The sequence below is a fragment of the Lacerta agilis genome, chromosome 5, assembly GCF_009819535.1.
Source record: "Lacerta agilis isolate rLacAgi1 chromosome 5, rLacAgi1.pri, whole genome shotgun sequence".
Classification (NCBI taxonomy): Eukaryota; Metazoa; Chordata; class Lepidosauria; order Squamata; family Lacertidae; genus Lacerta; species Lacerta agilis.
Window position 1 is genome coordinate 14,289,898 of NC_046316.1, and position 18,631 is coordinate 14,308,528.

General features: G+C 42.8%; 1 protein-coding gene across 2 annotated transcripts in view; it reads left to right on the forward strand.

The window, feature by feature from the left end:
- Window positions 1-18,631, forward strand: part of LRMDA (leucine rich melanocyte differentiation associated) — a 734,571-nt gene that overhangs the window by 491,385 nt on the left and 224,555 nt on the right. Inside the window, exon 6 of one of the 2 annotated variants that reach the window (XM_033148676.1) lies at window positions 15,902-16,336. The exons of the other annotated variant lie outside the window; for it this stretch is intronic. Coding sequence (XP_033004567.1) covers window positions 15,902-15,976 — 75 coding nt within the window. The 3' untranslated portion in view covers window positions 15,977-16,336. Of the gene's footprint in view, window positions 1-15,901; window positions 16,337-18,631 lie in introns of those variants that run through there. 2 annotated transcript variants of the gene reach the window in all.

Here is an 18,631-nt window from a genome sequence, read left to right on the forward strand (position 1 = left end):
TGTGTATCTTTATAATAACAGAAGAGTTCAGTCTCAGTGCTCCTCAGATCCTTTTTGGGATTCATGCTTTGCATATTCAAGTCTGATTTTCCTGGCATTACTAAAGCACCTTTTACTATTTACTTTATATACTACTTATATGCCAAAATGGCTTCCCGGTGGTTTGCAACTATATAATCAATTATAAGGTCCATATGTGATTAAAATACACAATAAAAATTCCACCGGGCATCAAAACATCCTTAGTTAAAATACACAATAAAACACATCAGTGAAAAAGCATGACAATTAAATCAATTAAAAACAGTTAAAACAATAAGTTCATGAGTTCAGAGGAATGGTTGCCTAAACCGTTCCAAGGAATGCTTCCCTAAAAAGGTGTGTCTTCAGGAGCCGGCAGAATGCCAATACTGATGGAGCCTCTCTTATTTCAGCAGATAGGCCATTCTATAACATTAGTGCCACTACTGAAAGCCCACTTCCATGCAACCAGAAGCCAATAATCATCAGACCATGTTAAAACTAACCAGGTTCCATTAGCTGATCGTAGTGCCTTTATCGGTCAGTGAAGGGGAAGACAGTTTTTCGGGTAACCTGGATTGAAGTAGCAAAACCTTAAAACTGGCTTGGTGTCTATTAGGCAGTCAGTGCAGCTCCTTCGGCACCAGCGTGATACATATCTGATAAGGAGCACCACTCAGTGGCATTCTGCAGCAGCTTTAGGCTCTGGACCAGCTTCAAGGGGAGCCCCACACAGAGCACATTACAGTAGTCCAGGCATAAGGTTAAAAATGCATGTGTCACAGTGGCTAAGTTATCGCTGTCTAGAAAAGGGCACAGTTGACGCACCAGCTGAAGCTGATAATAGACGTTGTTTGTCACATAAGCCAACTGGGCCTTCATGGACAAAGATGGTTCCAAGAGTTTTCCACAAACTGCATACCTCTTCTTTCAGAAGGAATGCAACTCTATTTAGAAGAAGAAGGCTCCCCAATTCTTAGACCTGGAAACCACTTTCTGTCTTAGCAGGATTCATTTTCAGTCTATTGACCCTCATTTAATCCACCACTGCATTGAGGCCTGGTTCAGATTTAATAGAGAAATAGAGCCCCAAGCCTCCGGATGATAGCTCCCAAGAGTTTCATAAAATAGTGTTTGGGAGAGAATTGTGCCTTGCAGCACCCTGCAATTAAGCTGCCAGTATGCAGACATATAGTCTCCCCCAAGCCATTCTGTGGTACAGGTCACACAGGTAGGAGCGGAAACACCGTAAAACAGTGTCCCCAGCTCCCAATATACAGAGACATTCCCAGAGGGTACCATGGTCAAATAGTATCAAAAGCCACTGAGAGATGCAACAGTATCTGTGTCTCCCTTGAAGGAGGTCATCTGTCAGGGCGTACAGGGCCAAAGTGGGAATCTTTTCCAAACACGAGATTCTTTTGCCATTTACATATTTTAAAACATAAGCAATGTAACCAGTGTTAGCTCCAGGTTTTAGAGGGCCCGTTGGCAATTTACCCTCTATGGGTTCCCTTCCCTTATTGAGCACCAGGTCCAGAGGACTCTTGGCAGCATGGTCCCTCCCCTGTTGGGGTGCATGCACTTGGCATATGCCCAACCATGCCAAGACCTGCTGCCAGGAAGAGGTCCAAGTATGCTTACACAAGTATCTTTTTTATCAAGTACAGCTGATCCAGCTTGCAGCTCCCAATGGAGTGTTGTAAATGCCATATAAACATGTTGTTGTCTAGTACATCTTATTGCATTGAAGTGAACGGACTCCAGATAACCCAGATTATTTATCAAAGCAATGCTGTATCCAGCCAACTAGAGTTACCTGATTGGGATAGATAGGAGAGCTTCTGTGATTATTTGCAACCCTTCCCGGTTGGAGGATGGATGGCGGCTAACAGATTGGGGTTGAATCCTGACAAGACAGAAGTACTATTTTGGGGGGACAGGAGTCGGGCAGGTGTGGAGGACTCCCTGGTTCTGAATGGGGCAAATGTGTCGCTGAAGGACCAGGTGCACAGCCTGGGAGTCATTTTGGACGCACAACTGTCCATGGAGGTGCAGGTCAATTCTGTGTCCAGGCCAGCTGTCTACCAGCTCCATCTGGTACGCAGGCTGAGACCCTACCTGCCCGCAGACTGTCTCACTCTATGCAATGCGCTCTATGTGGGAACTACAACTAATCCAGAATGTGGTAGCTAGACTGGTGACTGGGAGCGGCCGCTGAGACCACATAACACCAGTCTTGAAAGACCTACATTGGCTCCCAGTACGTTTCCGAGCACAATTCAAAGTGTTGGTGCTGACCTTTAAAGCCCTAAACGGCCTTGGTCCAGTATACCTGAAGGAGCGTCTCCACTCCCATCATTCTGACCGGACACTGAGGTGCAGTGCCGAGGGCCTTCTGGCAGTTCCCTCGCTGCAAGAAGTCAAGTTACAGGGAACCAAGCAAAGGGCCTTCTCGGTAGTGGCACCCACCCTGTGGAACACCCTCCCACCAGATATCAAAGAGAAAAACAACTACCAGACTTTTAGAAGACATCTGAAGGCAGCCTTGTTTAGGGAAGCTTTTTTTAAAGTATTTTTTTTATTATTAAAGGTTTTCTTGATTTACAAAGGTAGTGCAATGTCTCTCTCGTATTTTTTCCATGTAACATTTTTACAAATCAATTTTGTTTGTTGAGACATTAGGAAGAAAAGGGGGAAAGAGATGGGCGGGGTGGGGAGATGGGTGGGGTGGGGTGACGATGTTTCTATTTTACTTAATATACGTAGGGTTTGGTGTCAGTGTGGTTTGTGCAGGTTCTCTGTTGTTCACTTGTGCTCCTTTTTAGGGAAGCTTTTAATGTTTAAAAGATTGTTGTATTTTAATATTCTGTTGGAAGCCGCCCAGAGTGGCTGGGGAAACCCATCCAGATGGGCGGGGTATAAATAAATAAATTATTATTATTATTATTATTATTATTATTATTATTATTATTACTACTACTACTACTACTACTACTATTACTATTATTATTCCCCAGCTCCCAATTGTTATGCTTGTGTACTGTGACTTGAGTTGGCGGGACTGCATATTAGGGAGATTGTGTATGATCCTAGTCTCTCTTTTCTGATCATTAGCTTTGCTGATTTATCATCTGCATACAGGTCAATTAATTAAACCGAATTCTTCAATTTAACAAAACTTTGACATAGTTGCCTTTTTGAAGATTTTGAGAGAAAGCACTATCGGATAAACAAAAGCTGCTGCATTACAGGGAAGAGCCAGTCAATACTTTCTGTTTACTATCTCTTTTACAGCAAAGCATTAGAATCAAAACAGCATTTTAAAAAGTAACAAATGTGCTGTTAACTTTCAGTATCATCAGCTAAAATTTGCCCTCACTATTTAAAATTGGTCTCCTCATATTAATCGACTAGTGTTTTTGTAGAATGATCCAAGCTTGTACCCATTCTAAATAATATATTGACTGTAGTTGCTAATGGTGTTGAACGGCTATGAGTAGTATTTGGTGTTTAAATCAGCTGAGAATTCAGTAACTATAGAAATGACAGTACGGTGGAAAAGCATTCATTGATCACGTTTTCTCTCCTTCTTCCCTACATAATGAGGGAAAATAGGTGGCAGGGTGCCCTTAAAAATTACTTCAGAAAATATTTGTGATTGTCATGCAAGAATCTTGAACACTTATTTATCAGTCATATAACAGAGCATGACTGAATAGCTACCCCCTCCTTCCAGGAAGAAGTTTTATCTGAACAATTAAGGCACACCAGTTGATCAAATCAATTTAAGTTACATGTCATGATCATTGCTTACAATCTTTCCAGTGTAATAGATTTTAGAGAGTGACATTTGGAATTAGAGAAGTAAATAAATAGGAGGGGGGAAATAACGGTAATGATGAATTGAAGACAAAAACATGAAAACAAATTAGGGAGGCTGGAAGTACTGCCATTTTAACTGTATTGAGCTACACTGATAATCTAACATTGTGACTGAACGGTGAGCAATTTGCTGCTGTCTAGGACATTCTTTACCTTCCTCGTGAGACTAGTACAGAATTAATTGTATTTCAGAAATGCATTTCTTGAAGAAAGCAAGTGAGGAAGGCAAGCAGTTTCACTTTATGATCATAGTTGTTGTTTACATTAAAGTAAGAGGTGTCAGTAAAGTCTTCATTTTGTAAACATCAGACCATGGATCCTTAAACTTCTCCATTTAGCAATGATAAAATGCTGACTGAGGTACTATACAGTGCTGTTAGGGAGGCTGATGACAAATTAGAAAAGATTCAGAGGAAAGAGGTACAGATGACAAAGGACCTTGATGGTAGGTCATATTATGAGGCTGATGAAGTTAGGAGCCTATTTATACTGTTGCACACCACCCGAATTTCTGAGTGGATTTGTGTTGCCTTTGGAGTGGGTACAGTGGAGGCTGCAGTGTCTTTATGATATATGGTTTATTTACACATATATCCAACCTGAGCCTACAATGGAAGGGTTCACAGCATTGACACCCTAAGGGACCTTGCTTTCCCCATAGCCACAGCCTTGGATTCAAACAGAAATCAATCACATCTCTCTCTCTCTCTCTCTCTCTCTCTCTGTCTCTGTCTCTGTCTCTGTCTCTCTCTGGCTTCCCAGTCTGCCAGCTTCTAGCTAACATAACTCCACTTTCAACTCTAAATTCTGGCCTTTGCCTTTCTAACTACCCCAAAATTGAGTCCTTTGTTCTCTTAATGGCCTATTATCTAGGCTAGAATTTGAATACTTGCTTATATTTTAAGACTTTCTGGATTCAGGGATTAGGAGGATCTCTGCCCTACCCACCTGGCCACCAGGGTGGCCCCCAGGGTGGGATGGCACTTCCTGCTTCACCTCAAGCAGCCAAACAGGGCACACTGTCTCTGTCCATGAACCACATGCACACCAACCTAGGATATGTACGAATGCTGCACACAAAGTCTCCCAATTTAAATATGAAATTGTATTTGTGGAGCCCAACTTGAGTAACTATCTTTGTGTGCCCAGTTTTGTAAAGGTATAAAGAAGGGTAATGATTTCCTCAGGTTTTCAGGTGTGTTGGAGTCCCCCCACCCATTTTTTGTTACACAAAATTATCATAATTCATTATTTTTAGTGCTCCCAGCACATACTAGGTGATGTACATCAGCTACCAATTACAAAGACCTGCCTGCAGCCTTAACAACCTAATCAAAGTATTGGTTTTTTGGTTTTTTTGAAAATTCTCTTCCTTTTCCAACCTCCATTCCAATTCTTTTTGTGCCTTCCTTCCATCAACTTGCTTCTTATTTCCTTACATCCTAATCATTTTGCAGGCTTCTTTTCCTGTTTTGATTCTCACCTGTCACTGTTATTGTGAAGCAGAGAATCCTCCACCTAGGATATTATTTGTTTCCCTGGGAACAGAAGCGTGGCGGTTCTTTACACATTTATTGGGTGAGGCAGTGGGCAGAGGAGCAGCCATGGTGTGATTATATCCTGTTTGCTTATGAATGAGGAACTTGATTTTATTGGACTAGAGATGCATGAGTTCAAAGTCTTTCTCATCAGTTCCAAATCAAGGAGAACAGTGGAGTTTACGTTAGTTTGGCTGAAGGCTGATTTGCAGAAAGATGCATTTGCTAAGTCAGTTCTGTGTAGGACACCATGTGGATCCTGAATGTAATTATTAAACCCAGACCTATGGCCTCCCCTGTTTGCAAACTAAAATATCTTGTGAGGGTGGGATCTTAACCCCTTATGCTGCCTTGAGTCCCACTCCAGAGAATCCCCCAACCTTCAGGAGAGGCTTTTCAGGTGTTATGAAGGTGGGATGGGTGGGTTAAAGCTCTTGGGGGGGGGTACTGTGTTTAGGGTTGCCACCTTTGGTCAGGTCAAAATAAAGAACAGGTCAGGCAAAATATGGGACAAGTCGGATGGGCAACTCCCTCTCACTTTCTGACTGAGTCTCTGTCTCCGACCCACCTGCCTCTGCCTGCACACAAACTCTCTTTCCCCCTGCTCTCCACCAGGGCCATGCAAAAACCCCTCTGTCCCTCTCTGAGTCTGACCCACTCCCAGCCCCTCTGCCCATGCAAAAACTGAATCTCCTGCACTAGACCGGCCCCTGCAAACTCCCCTTCTCACTCTCCACAACCAACCCTCTGCCTGTGCAAAAACTCTCGCAAATGTCTCCTCCTGGTTCTACTTCACCCTCTGTCCCTCGTCCCATAATAACTTTCGCTTTCACTCTCACTCTAGACTCCTCCTCCTCCTCCTCCTCCTCTCTGCCTGCACAAATTCCCATTCAGGCTCCTGCTCTCCTCCTCCCACTGGACCCACTCTCTGCTCATGCAATTTGGAGGAGGAAGAGGAGTTCGAATATGTGAAAAAGGGCATCCCATTTGATGTCCAAACAGGACGGGGGACACTTTTATCCAAAAAAAGGGACAACCATATTTTTCTAGGGATGGGTGGCAATCCTAACAGTGTTCCATGTTTGGTGATTTGAAACTCAGCCCTTGGCTGCAAGTTGCCACATCCTATTTCTGGATTGTGCCCATTCTGCTCCACTATTGTGACTCATCTTTCCCGCTTTAGTATATCATGCACATGCTCACATTTTGTAATTAAAATTATACTTTAGGCGAGATCATTATTTTCTTTTGAAGCATGCATAACGATATTATGAATATCCTCATAAAATGATGCGCTGGAAAACTAGGAAAGTGTGTAGCCTCAATAAGTGTGTTGAGTACATTTTGAAATGGCTGCCCAGCTGTTGTTTAACAAAACTTTTTTCTCTCTCTCTTAAGAAGTGTTTACATTCCTTATGATAATTCCAGGAAGAGAGAAGTAGTTGTTGCCACTCAGTTCTCATTCTTATTTTATGCATCTCGTTATTAAATGATTGCACTTCCTGGCCCTTCTTTATTTTTTAATTTCTTCCTTTGCGAACAAATCAAACAAATTAAAGAGTACTTACTCACTGTGAGATCAACAAATTCAGAGAACAAACTGTGAAATGAAAAGGAGAATCCAGAGATCAAATGAGAATGTCCATCAACTAATTTCTTTGAGTTGGAAGATGAAGATTGTACAAAAGGTTGAACATTGTGAGTGCTATATCTCATTGCTTAATTAATTAAAGGCTCATCATTTTCTGTACTTGTGGTTGAGCTGTGATTTCAGCAATATACAGTCATTATTTTTGCTGTTATATGCTGATGACACACACCTCTATTTCTCCATAACATCTGAATTAGGAATGAATTAGGTTTTGAAAGTTCTAGACTGGTGTTTAAATGCAGTGGTGGATTGGATGAGGGCCAATAAACTGTGTGTGAATCATGGGAAGATCAAGGCTCTTTGGGTAGGTAATTCCTGTGTCTGGGAGACTGGCAAGTGACCTGTTCTGGGTGGGGTCACACTACCTTCCCTTGGGAGTGCTCCTGGATACAACTCTGTTACTATAGCCCTGTGTCCTTGCTGGCTAGGAGTGTCTTCTACCAGATCTTTCTGGTTCACCAGCAACAGCTGATGCTGGACAGGGATTTCCTGACCGTAATAGTCCATGCACTGACAACCTCAGGGCAGGTTTGCTGCATTGTGCTTTATATGGGGCTGCCCCTGGGCATGGTTGGGAAGCTTCAGCTGGTGCAGAATGTGATGGCCAGACTACTGATGGGGGCTCATGGAAGACAACATGTGACACAACTGTTGAAACATCTGCACTGGCTGCCTAATTACTCCCAAGCCGGGTTTAAGGTCCTTATATTAATTTACAAAGCCCTGAACAATTTAGGTCCAGGGTACTTTTGGGGTCCCTTATATCTTAGCTTAAAACAGGGGTCAGCAACCTTGTTCAGCTGTGGGTTGGCCCACTATCCCTCAGACCATGTGGTGGGCTGGACTATATTTTGGAAAGAAAAAAAAAAAGAATGAATTCCTATGCCCCACAAATAACCCAGAGATGCATTTTAAATCAAAGGACACATTCTACTCATGTAAAAACACACTGGTTCCTGAAACCCCCCCCCCATGGGCTGGATTGAGAAGGCGATTTGGCCGCATCCGGCCCACGGGCCTTAGGTTGCCTACCCCCTGACTGAGATCAACTGCAGGAATGTTGTTGGGCTTCCCACAAGTTGGTGATGCTCATTTGACAGCAACAAGAACCTGAGTCTTAAAGCTTCTCAGCCCAGTCATGTTGAATGCTCTACCAGTAGAGATTCAGCAGGTGTCTAATTTTTTTAACCTTTAAGCCCCTATTGAAAACCTTTCTATGCCACCAAGCTCGTGCTGACAATTAACAAAATATCCTGCAATGTTCAGTGGATCTCATATTTTAATTTTTATATGGTGTTTTTATCACATGATTTTATGTATGACTGTTGTAAACTGCTGTGATTTTTTAAAAAAATGAATAATGATATATACATGTTTTAAAAATAAATAAATAAGCAAGCTACTCTGCCAGTGATTGATAGCTCTGGGGTGAAAGAGCTTTACAGAAAATCTGAACCAAATTTAACAGCTGTTGGAGAGCCCTGGTATTTACAGCCATTCTGAGCATAAAGAAAGAGGGATATATTTTTTAAAAAATGAAACTTGCATCCATGATTTCCAAAACTACTTGAAAGAGCAGCTTTTTTCCAGGTGCCTAGTCCCTAGAAATTCCCCACAAATCAAAGCATCCACATCACAGTTCTTCATATTTAGTTCCAGATCATCAAGCATTCATGGTTTGAGGCAGAGGAAAACTCAGACTGGAAGTAGCCAAGCTGGAGCCATGTGACGTCTCCAAGTGCCCAGAAATAAACTGTACCCCACTGGATGGCCTTTTGGCATGGGGTGAGAAAAATTAACACAGTCAGTTGGTTTTATGCTTTGTGTGGGCTGGCAGCAAGTATAGAGAAGGGAGAAAGGTGTGTAGTTTATGAGGTTTAGGAAGTTCTTCCAGGCAACTGCTGGAAATACACTGAGCAAACCGTTGCTTAAGCTCAGAATTCTGTCGTGTCATTCATTCCAATACTTTAGCTGTTTTTATTATCACATGTTTAGAATTTGTCTCTGTGACCACAAGGACTAGAAACTTGGGGTTGGAGGGGGGGAACATCCTCAGAAAGCTTGAATTCCCAGGATTGGGCAAAACAGAAAAAAGAAAAACAAAAGAAATGCCATGTGGGATTCATGTGTTGTCCACCCTCCTATAACCTCACTCAATTATTTCCTAGCTCCCCCCCCCCTTTTTTAAAAAAAGAAAGGAGCCCTTTTCTATAATGTAGCCATTTAAGTCAAGGACAAGGCTTGTCAAGCTGCTTCTGCCTGGCCATTTGTGTTGCTGCCTCCTCTGCTTTGTCTGACGTCTCCAAACAACTCTTTAAAAACGTCGGTTTTGGCATGCTCCACAATGGAGCACTGAAGAGTGCTGTTTAAGTTATTTAGGGCTTCTCTGTTTTTCCTTCTGTCACACTCAAAAAAGGGGGGGTCTCCCCTTTTTGAGGGGGTGACTCCCCAATAAATGCACGTTTTAGCCTCAAACGACCCCAGCATCTTAACATGTCCGAGTGTTAATAAAGTGCTTCAGACTGTCATAATGTGGAGGGTTAAAGTAAGTCTTCATGAGCTGTCTATTAAGCTGTGGTTTTTTGTTGGGGTTTTTTTGTCACTTTCTGTAGTTTCTTTTACGGCTGCGGCTTGTCTTGGTTTGTGGGCAGCCAAGCAAATGGGCTTTGTCTTTGTTCCCTGCTCTGTTTAATTCTCTCCCTCATTCATTAATCATCCCTTTGACTATTTATACCAGTGGCAAGTATAGCTAACACACTTAACGTTTTCTTTTGTCTCGGTGGCACTCTTTGTGGAGACCAAGGGAAGGCTAATTATTAACTGTAAAATGACATTAAAAACTCTTAGATAAGCATACAAATGCAGCATCTCGGTGAAAAGCATTTTTTTTGTAACCTTCAAGTGCTTGCGGCCAAGTGAATTTTTTCCTTCTTTATATAACGTCGGGTTCATGGTAAGCAGTGCCAGCACTCTGATAATTAATGAAGGAGCTCCATTAAAACCCATTAGGCCTGCCAATGTCAGCCCCCCGCCTCTCAGTTTCACCTCTGGACAGCTTAGCTGAAGAATTCCACACCTTATCAGGCAGAAGCAGGAATGCCACTTTGTACAATTTTAATGCATCGCCTCCAAAAATCATTGTAAATCCCATGCTTTTTAGTGCTCTTAACTGTATAGGATTTTGATGTCATCTTCTTAGTTTAACCTTCCTGGGTTTAGAAAAGGCAGTTTATTAATCTGATACCGAACTCAAATAGACCCAAAATTAAGCCAGTTAAATGGGAAACAAAAATATAAAATTCTATTCAGGAGTGTTGCTTACAATAAATACAAATAGACAGGGAAATGATGTGGGGTCTGTAGCGACCAGAGTTGAGACAAGCTACTTATCAGTTTGGGTCAAAACTGGGGCTGGCAGAGGTGAGTAGGTGGAAGTTTCCCTGGCTCACCTTTCTTATTGTTTTTTCACTGTTTCGGAGCCCAGACTTAAGAGCATGTCTTTGCCCCCTTGTTGCTAACTTTTGCTCTAAGGGGAGGAATACATGCCACTGCCCAGTGGGAGATACACAAAATCCTGGGATTATTTACTGTGTCGGTCTCTCACTTCTGCTCCAGAGGAAGTAGAAAACAAAACTGCCTTTCAAAAAGAACAGGAAGTTCAGTCTTCAGACAATGTAATAATATGGAAAGGTAATATTGCACCTGAGCAGATGCTGTCAGACCTATTGCCTACAAGCAATGGTAACCAATATGTGCACATGTATACTATTCTTCCTGTACAGATAGAAGTAGAGGGTGAGGCCTGCTGGAATCATTGCTTTAATTCTCCTTGCTTTAATTTCTAAACAAAACAAAACATCTGCATAAGACTGAAGACAAGTTCTGTACATCACCCAGCTATTTTTGAAGCCATTGTGAAGTCCATTTGAAAATATTAAACAGGTCAAGACACTTGCTTGAAACATACCGGTAACTTTGTTCAGTAACTTTGTATCTGAAGAAGTGTGCATGCACACGAAAGCTCATACCAAGAACAAACTCAGCTACTGGAAATAATTTTCTATTTTGTTTTGTTCAGTAAGTAAACAAAGAAAGAAAGGCATTTGTGAAACAATTATTAACAAAACTTTGCTTCAAGACACAATTTGAGAGAAAATGTTTGTGATAAAAAAAAAGCACAGGAGAAGTAATCCAGCTCCCACTTTTCTCAGGCTCTACCTCTGGTTAACGTCTGCGGTGATTCATTCCTGCCGTTGTTGTGGGGATGTTCCTGAACTTAATTTAATGTCTTAAATGTTGGAAAGATTAAATCCCAGCCAGCACCGCAGAGTTGTCCTTGAGTTTCATCCTCTGTATTCAATCTTGTAAATGCTTCTTGCTGTTGAATAGTAATCTCACTTTCCAAGGCTCAAGCTTTGCAGTGTCTAGAAATATAGATTTTGAAAAGGATAGTACCTGTATCCAAGATGAGGGTGTGTGGGGGGGAATACTTGGCATTGTAATATCACACTTCATTTTGTTCTCTGCCTGTGGTTCTTTCATCAAAACTCTGTGTTCATGGATAATAAAAACACACCAAGAGCTCATGGACTAGGAAACCTCTAGAAAATGGATATATGTACCATGGATCTGAGTGGCAAAAATTCCGATATTTTCTCCTAAAGGGGCAGGAAGGTGCATCGACATTTCATTGTCATCCTACTGCAGACAGGCCATTGTAGTTCTCATCTCCACATGGCTTGTTTGGTTGCTTATTCAGGGACATTATCATTTTTAATGTAAGTTGAGTGATCTTTTCTCTCACACACCGAAGTGTAGAACTCATTCATCATCAGGGACTTCTGGCAAATGGAGAGATTCTGGGCAGGCACAACTCTTTCCAGCTGTGCAGTTTTAGAAATATTGCCTTCGTTTGCATTAACATTATTCATGCACTTGAATTTTATTGAATTTGGTTGCATTTTATTACAAACATGTAAGAATAACACTGTGCAGGAACTTGTAATAACAAAAATGTCTTAATATGCATGCAGCGCTAAGGAGATCGTTCCACTGGTGCAAGCATTTCTCTATGCCCAACTGAATGACCTTCTCTCTCCCCCCATCAGTGGACTGTTCCAGGGGTTTTCTCTACCCTCGAGAGTGGATTTGGGGAGGTGCCTGGGTGAGCAGGCAGAGGAAGGAGCCCCATTGAAACAACCAAAGTCCTAGCACTGGCTTCCACTAATGGGGTTAGTTGAATATGACCCTCAGTGTAAAATGTTAGAAATAGTGTGTTAGTCTGCATTAACATTAGTTATATCAGTGGTTTTCAACCAGGGTGCTGTAGCACCCTGGGGTGCCCTGAATGGCGGTGTATATTGCGTCTGGCTGCCATAACTAAAATTCTCTTTTTACCTGCCAGGCTGGAAGAAGAAGTTCTGCCCCTTGTGGTGAATCACTCAAAGATGCAGAAAGAAAGATTTATAGGGCAGCATGATACCCTTTCAGGCCCCAAGGCAACTCCTTTCACTCACTCACTCACTGCTCTCTTTATAAGCTGTTAGGTTGTAAAGAAGTCAGGCTTGGGTTGTTCCTGGGCAACAACCAGGGCCTTGACTCCCTGCCTGGATCCCTGGCTCTTGTTTCTTCTCAGGGATTTCTATTTTCTGCTCCTCACCCTGCTGCTTTTCTAGGCTACTTATGGCCCAGCCCAGCATTGCAACACTTCCACATAGGTTGTCTCACCTGTGTAGGTCACAGACTACCCTTCTATTTAACAAAGTGCAAAGGGGTGGGTGAGAGGGAGGGAGGGGGGAAGGGGAATGAATGAATGAATCATTGGAGGTTTTTAAGCAGAGGTTGGATGGCCATCTGCCATGGATGCATTAGTTGAGATTCCTGCATTGCAGGGGGTTGGACTAGATGACCCTTGGGGTCCTTTCCAACTCTACAATTCTATGATTCTATGAATGTGTGAGTGAACATTATTTATTGCTAAAGCAGGGGGAGCAATGTTGTCCCTAAGGAAACAAGAGCTACGATCACATTATCTAGTAAGCAGCTGTGAATATAATCTTGTGCTGCACAGTTTAGTTTCTCACACAGTGGAGCACTCACCGGCTTGAACTGGCTCTTGTATCATCATACTGTAAGGATGCGCTCTTGATAGAAGAGCCGTACTCTCCTGGGCCTCACGTGGTTTCAGTTTTCTGAGCACAGTGGGTGACTTAGCAGTTGCATTAGGCTTTGCAGTACAGTTGTTGGTGTATTTTGTAAAGGCATCATGGGAGCCCCAACTGTCTTCTGGATAATGTATGTCATGCACATGTCCCTGGAGTTAATTTGATACAGCATTTTTATTATGAGATTCAGAAAGCTAAGTGGGAGAAGGGCACAGGGGGAGGGAATCAACCTTGGGTAGGATTCACCTAATGTGTCTGGTTGAGCGAAACCCTGCTCAAGGACAGCTGCTTGTGCAATGGGGTTTCCCCGCTCCCTCTGTGTGCCCCCTGTGTCCCTCCTAATCGGTTTGGAGGGGGGAGTTGGGCGAACCCCCCCCCCCCATAACAGTTCAGGGTGGGGGGGAGAGGGGGTTGTTGCATCTGGCAAGCTGTAATGCTTGTGCAGATGGAGCATTTGGAAGAACGTGCTGTTGAATTCCATCCCTTATGTTTTCCATGACTTTCAGGCCCAAATGTACATACTTGTCCTGGTTTTATTAAATCTTTAAGAACAGACTCAATTGCTGAGTAATAAGCTGTGGAGGAGCAAGAATAAAAATAAAAACCTGCTCTAAGAAGCATCAAAACTGCACCTCTTTCACAGCTCCTGCAATGATTCTATACCCTTCTCTGGCTCATGCACATTGGCTTACATGGTTTAGATTGTGTGGTGGTAAAACATCTCTAGAGAAAGGGAATCATGAAAGAATAGCATTTTTAAACTTGAGACAAAGGGATCAGTTCCTACTGAAAGTCTATAGCTGCTTTTTTATCAGCCAATTTGAAAGGGTGGGGAACTTGGTATCTTCCAAATGTTGTTGTACTCCAACTCCCACCAGTCCCAGCCAGCATGGCCAATGGTTACGGATGGTGGGAGTTGTAGTCCAAAAACATTGGTGGGGAGGCACGGATTTCCCCATCCCTGTTCTTGGGCTTTGGAGGCTTGCTACCTTGCTACCTCTCATGAACCACCTGGGACTTTGCGTGCTTAGGCCACAGAGTTAGACATTTTCTGTGATAGTACCAAGCCTGTGGAATACCCTTTCCAAGGATGCAGCCTGGTCCTTTCTTCAAATATTTCCGAATGCCTGGTGCACAGTTTGGGGATACCTATGAGTTGGGGAACAGAGTCAGATGGATTCTAAGCTAAATAGAAAATTATTTCCAGTAGCACCTTAGAGACCAACTGAGTTTGTTCTTGGTATGAGCTTTCGTGTGCATGCACACTTAAGAAGTGCTACTGGAAATAATTTTCTATTTTGTTTCGACTATGGCAGACCAACACGGCTACCCACCTGTAACTGGATTCTAAGCTGCTAGTGATGCTGAGTTTTCCTGCTAGTTTCAGAGGCGGATTTAGGGCAGCACAACTGGTTCCGCCGCACTGGGGGTTGAGTCTAGGGGCTACTGCCGAGTCCAGGGGTGCCCTAGGTTTGGGTGTTGATTCACAGGTTTGTCCTGTGACAGGTGTACTGCAATATTGCATTAGTAATGATTTAAAACACTAAAAAATAAACAAATCCACTCATCCTGAAATATAAAATACTGCATAAGAGCTGCTCCTCTTTTGTTTCCCTTTCTTTCAAATATCCAGTTTTTAGACATGTAATAACTGGGGCACAGGTAACCCCCCCCAATAGAAAAACCATTGTTTATTTCCTGATCCCCTACCCCCAGCTTTCCCCAAGCCTTTAGATCCCTAGTCCAATCCCTTGATTCCTAGGCTGCATCCCTGAGCCCTGCTTAAGTTTCAGACTTTCGCCATTTAAGAGTCAGAAGCCCTATGGCATCATGAGGTCTTTCTTTTTCTTTAAATTGGACTTGGGCTGGACAGTTCTTCAAACAGAGGATGAGCCTCGCTAAAATAAAACACACAGCCACCCTAACAATCACTTAGGATTGACTTGCGGTAATCCATGTTGCAGTAGGCTGTCAATTATTATTCACTGGGGTGGGGGGAACACTCTTTGTTGGGTTTTGCTGTCTAATCAGTTGTTTTCATGCCTAGGCAGAGATGGAAGAAATCCTTTATGTTTCTGTTATACATGATAGGAATGGATACAGTTAAAAAAAATGGAGGGGGTTTTATATGGCCCTTGCTAACATTCCCAGATACTCGGATGAGTCCTATGTGCAACGTCCCATAGGCTTTGCCTGGCGCCTGTCTTCACGAAACCCCCAAAGATGCATATTTTGAGAGCAAACGCTATTAGCCAGAGCAGGCTGAACATCTTCATCAGCCATGTGAGTGGAGGCCTGGGCTGTAATTGAGACACATGCGGTGCTGTCAGCAGGTGATGGCAGACAGACGTACCTGAATGACAGTGTGACAAGGAGCAGAGACGGGGGGCCCCATCTAGCCACTCTTACTGCCAGAGTGATGAGCACACGGGAACACAGTCTGCGAATTATCAGCAGGCCAGGATGGAGCTCAGGCTTCGGGAGGGCTGCCAGACAGTTTGCAATGTGCTACAAATTTCTTTCAGCAGTTAGTCTTTTTGCTATGCACAGCCCCTTGCTATTAAGCAGACAGAGCAGCTCATATCCTGTGGACGGATGATAGATGTGTCACATCTTTGAAAAAAGCTGTTTGTCTTCCACAGGTGTATGGGTTTCCATCTCCAGCAAGAGGCAGAGGAGAGCAACACATGACACTTTTCAACACTCTCTTTCGATAATGATTTGGCATTTGAGGTGTATCAAAAGGGAGAATCTTTCACGTGCAATTATGATAGAAAATAAAGGTGATGACGTCTTGTGTACAAAGAATAGAGGGGAGATCAAAGGGTCCTAATGAAAATGGATGACAGTAAAGGAGATGCTTCAGACTTAAGAGTCACGCATTGCTCTTTGGGGCACAGCAATGCAGCGTGCACAACAAAGGTTACTGACAGAACTGTCAATACTGCTTTGCTTGGAGGGACAGGCTGGGGGTGCTCTTTGTAGCCCTGTGGCTTAGTTTCATACATTGCATGGAAGAAGACCCACATAATATAAACATTCTAAAACTGCTGTTGTGTTGAAAGAGCATTTGCTTGTTATTTTTAATATCCTTTATCATGCTTTTATGACATTTCATATGTAGCAGAAGGATGTCTCTTTCATATATTTGTAGTGGACCTTAGATTAATGGCAGGTAGATGTGGTCAAGCACCACTGGACTCAAATGGGAATTTAAGCATGCTTGGTCTAAACATGAAGCAAAATAAGATAAACGATTCCAGAGAAGGTAGAGTAGACTGTTCTACTTCATGGTGTAGGCCGGAAATGCCGTTCTTGAAAACACTCTTACTTTGCAGGGTGGGGAGAGGAAATCCCTGCATGTAAACAACAAACTCCTTTTTAGCCTATTATTCTCATCATTGTGCTACATTCCTTCTTGTGCAAGTATTGAGATTTTTTTTTCTTAAAACCTAAGGGAGCTTTCAAAACTGTGATTCCTCATTTGCAGTCTGAGATGGTACCGTCCATTCTGTCAACTGCAAGACTCTACCATCTCATTCTTTACAAGAGTTGAACAGACTTCTCACTGCACGATCAGGACAGCCCTTCAAGCCAATGGGCAGAAACTTTGGCAGTGCCCTCAAGCCAGAAAGTCAAGTGATGAAGGAAAACTACTTTCCACTTGGTGCAATCATTTGGAGTTTGGGATTAAAGTGTCATCAGTACGCTAATGGCATACAGCTCTACTTCTCCATACCATTTGATTTAGGAAAGGCTGTGTATGATCTGGGCCATTGTCCGAGCACAATGGTGGACTGGATGAGGGCCAATAAACTGAGCTTGAACCCCGGGGAAATAGAGGCACTGTAGATTAATGGTTCCTGTGTCTGGGAAATTGGCCAGTTGCCTGTTCTGAATGTGGTTTACTCCCTCTGAAAGAAGAGGTTCAGAGTTGCTCTTGGATCCATCTTTAGGACTGGAAGCTCAGGTAACCTCAGTGCCTTTTACCAGCTACTGCTGGTACATCAACTACAGCCATTTTGGGACAGGGAAAGCTGGTCCACAGATTCATGCATTGGTAACCTCAATACTTGACTATTGCAATATGCTTTATAGGGGGCTATCCTTGAGCCTTGACGGGAGACTCCAGCTGGTGCAAAACACTGCAGCTAGACTGTTGGTGGATACAGACTATCACCAGCACATAACTCCAGTGTTCAAAAGCTTGTACTGGCTGCCCATATGCAGCCAGGCCAGGTTCAAGGTTATTGTATTAATTTACAAGGCCTTAACAACTCATGTCCAGGATACCTCAAGGACCTCCTAATCCCTTATATCACTGCCTGATCACTGAGGTCTTTAGAGGAGTCATATCCACCAGGAGTCATGTGCTTGGTATTATGGGCCCAAATTTATTGAACTCCCTTCCAGTTGAGGTCAGAAGGCGCACCCCTCTCCGTTGAACTTCCGTCATCTACTGAAGACTTTCCTTTTATTCCAGCAGGTTTATAGTTTTGACCGATTTTTACCTTTTCTTTATTTTATTTATTGTACGCTACTTAGAGACGTCTGTAGTTAAGTGGTATATAAAGTGTTTAAATAAAATAAATAATAAGAGCACCCCTGACCATTGGCTGTGCAGCCTACGGTTGTTGGGAGTTGGAGCCCAACAACTTTTGGAGGGCACCACATTAGCTACCCCGATCCATTGGAAACCAAGGGGTAGCATTGCCTCCTAGAACTTCTCACTGCTCGGAGCCATGGGTAGTCATGCCCAGAGTAGACCTATTGAAATTAATGGACATAACTAACTTAACTCAATTAATTTTAATAGGTCCATGTGCAGCTTAGTTGGATGCACCCCACACTTTTCAGTCTCTCTCTCTCTCTCTCTCTCTCTCACACACACACACACACACACACACATTCTGCATCTGCGCACACTTGCCCAGATGTTTTGTGAAATCTGTTGGTTACACTCAGTTGTGCTTCTAATTACTGTTTCCAGGCACATAGTTTACTGAGCATACACTTCAGAATTCTCCAATAAAGTGAGGCTTATTGCTGCTAGACTGCCAAAAATATGAAAATGTGCGCAATCCAATAATGCCAAGGGCTCTCGTGTAATATGACTTATTATTAAAAAACGGGTTTTATTGTCAGCTTAGCAAAACACACTCTTTAATCTCGGACTCTGTGTAGTTTTTATTAATACAATATGCAGCTATTAAAAATAACTACAGATAATGCAACATTTATTAAATGGATCTCTTTAATGTTACTGCAAGACATTTTGTATTGTTTCTTTTCTACATATCCAGGCAGTTCCTTATAAAGTAGCAGTTACGTTTAGCCTGAGGTGTGGAATATTAATTGGGTGGTGTTACGGG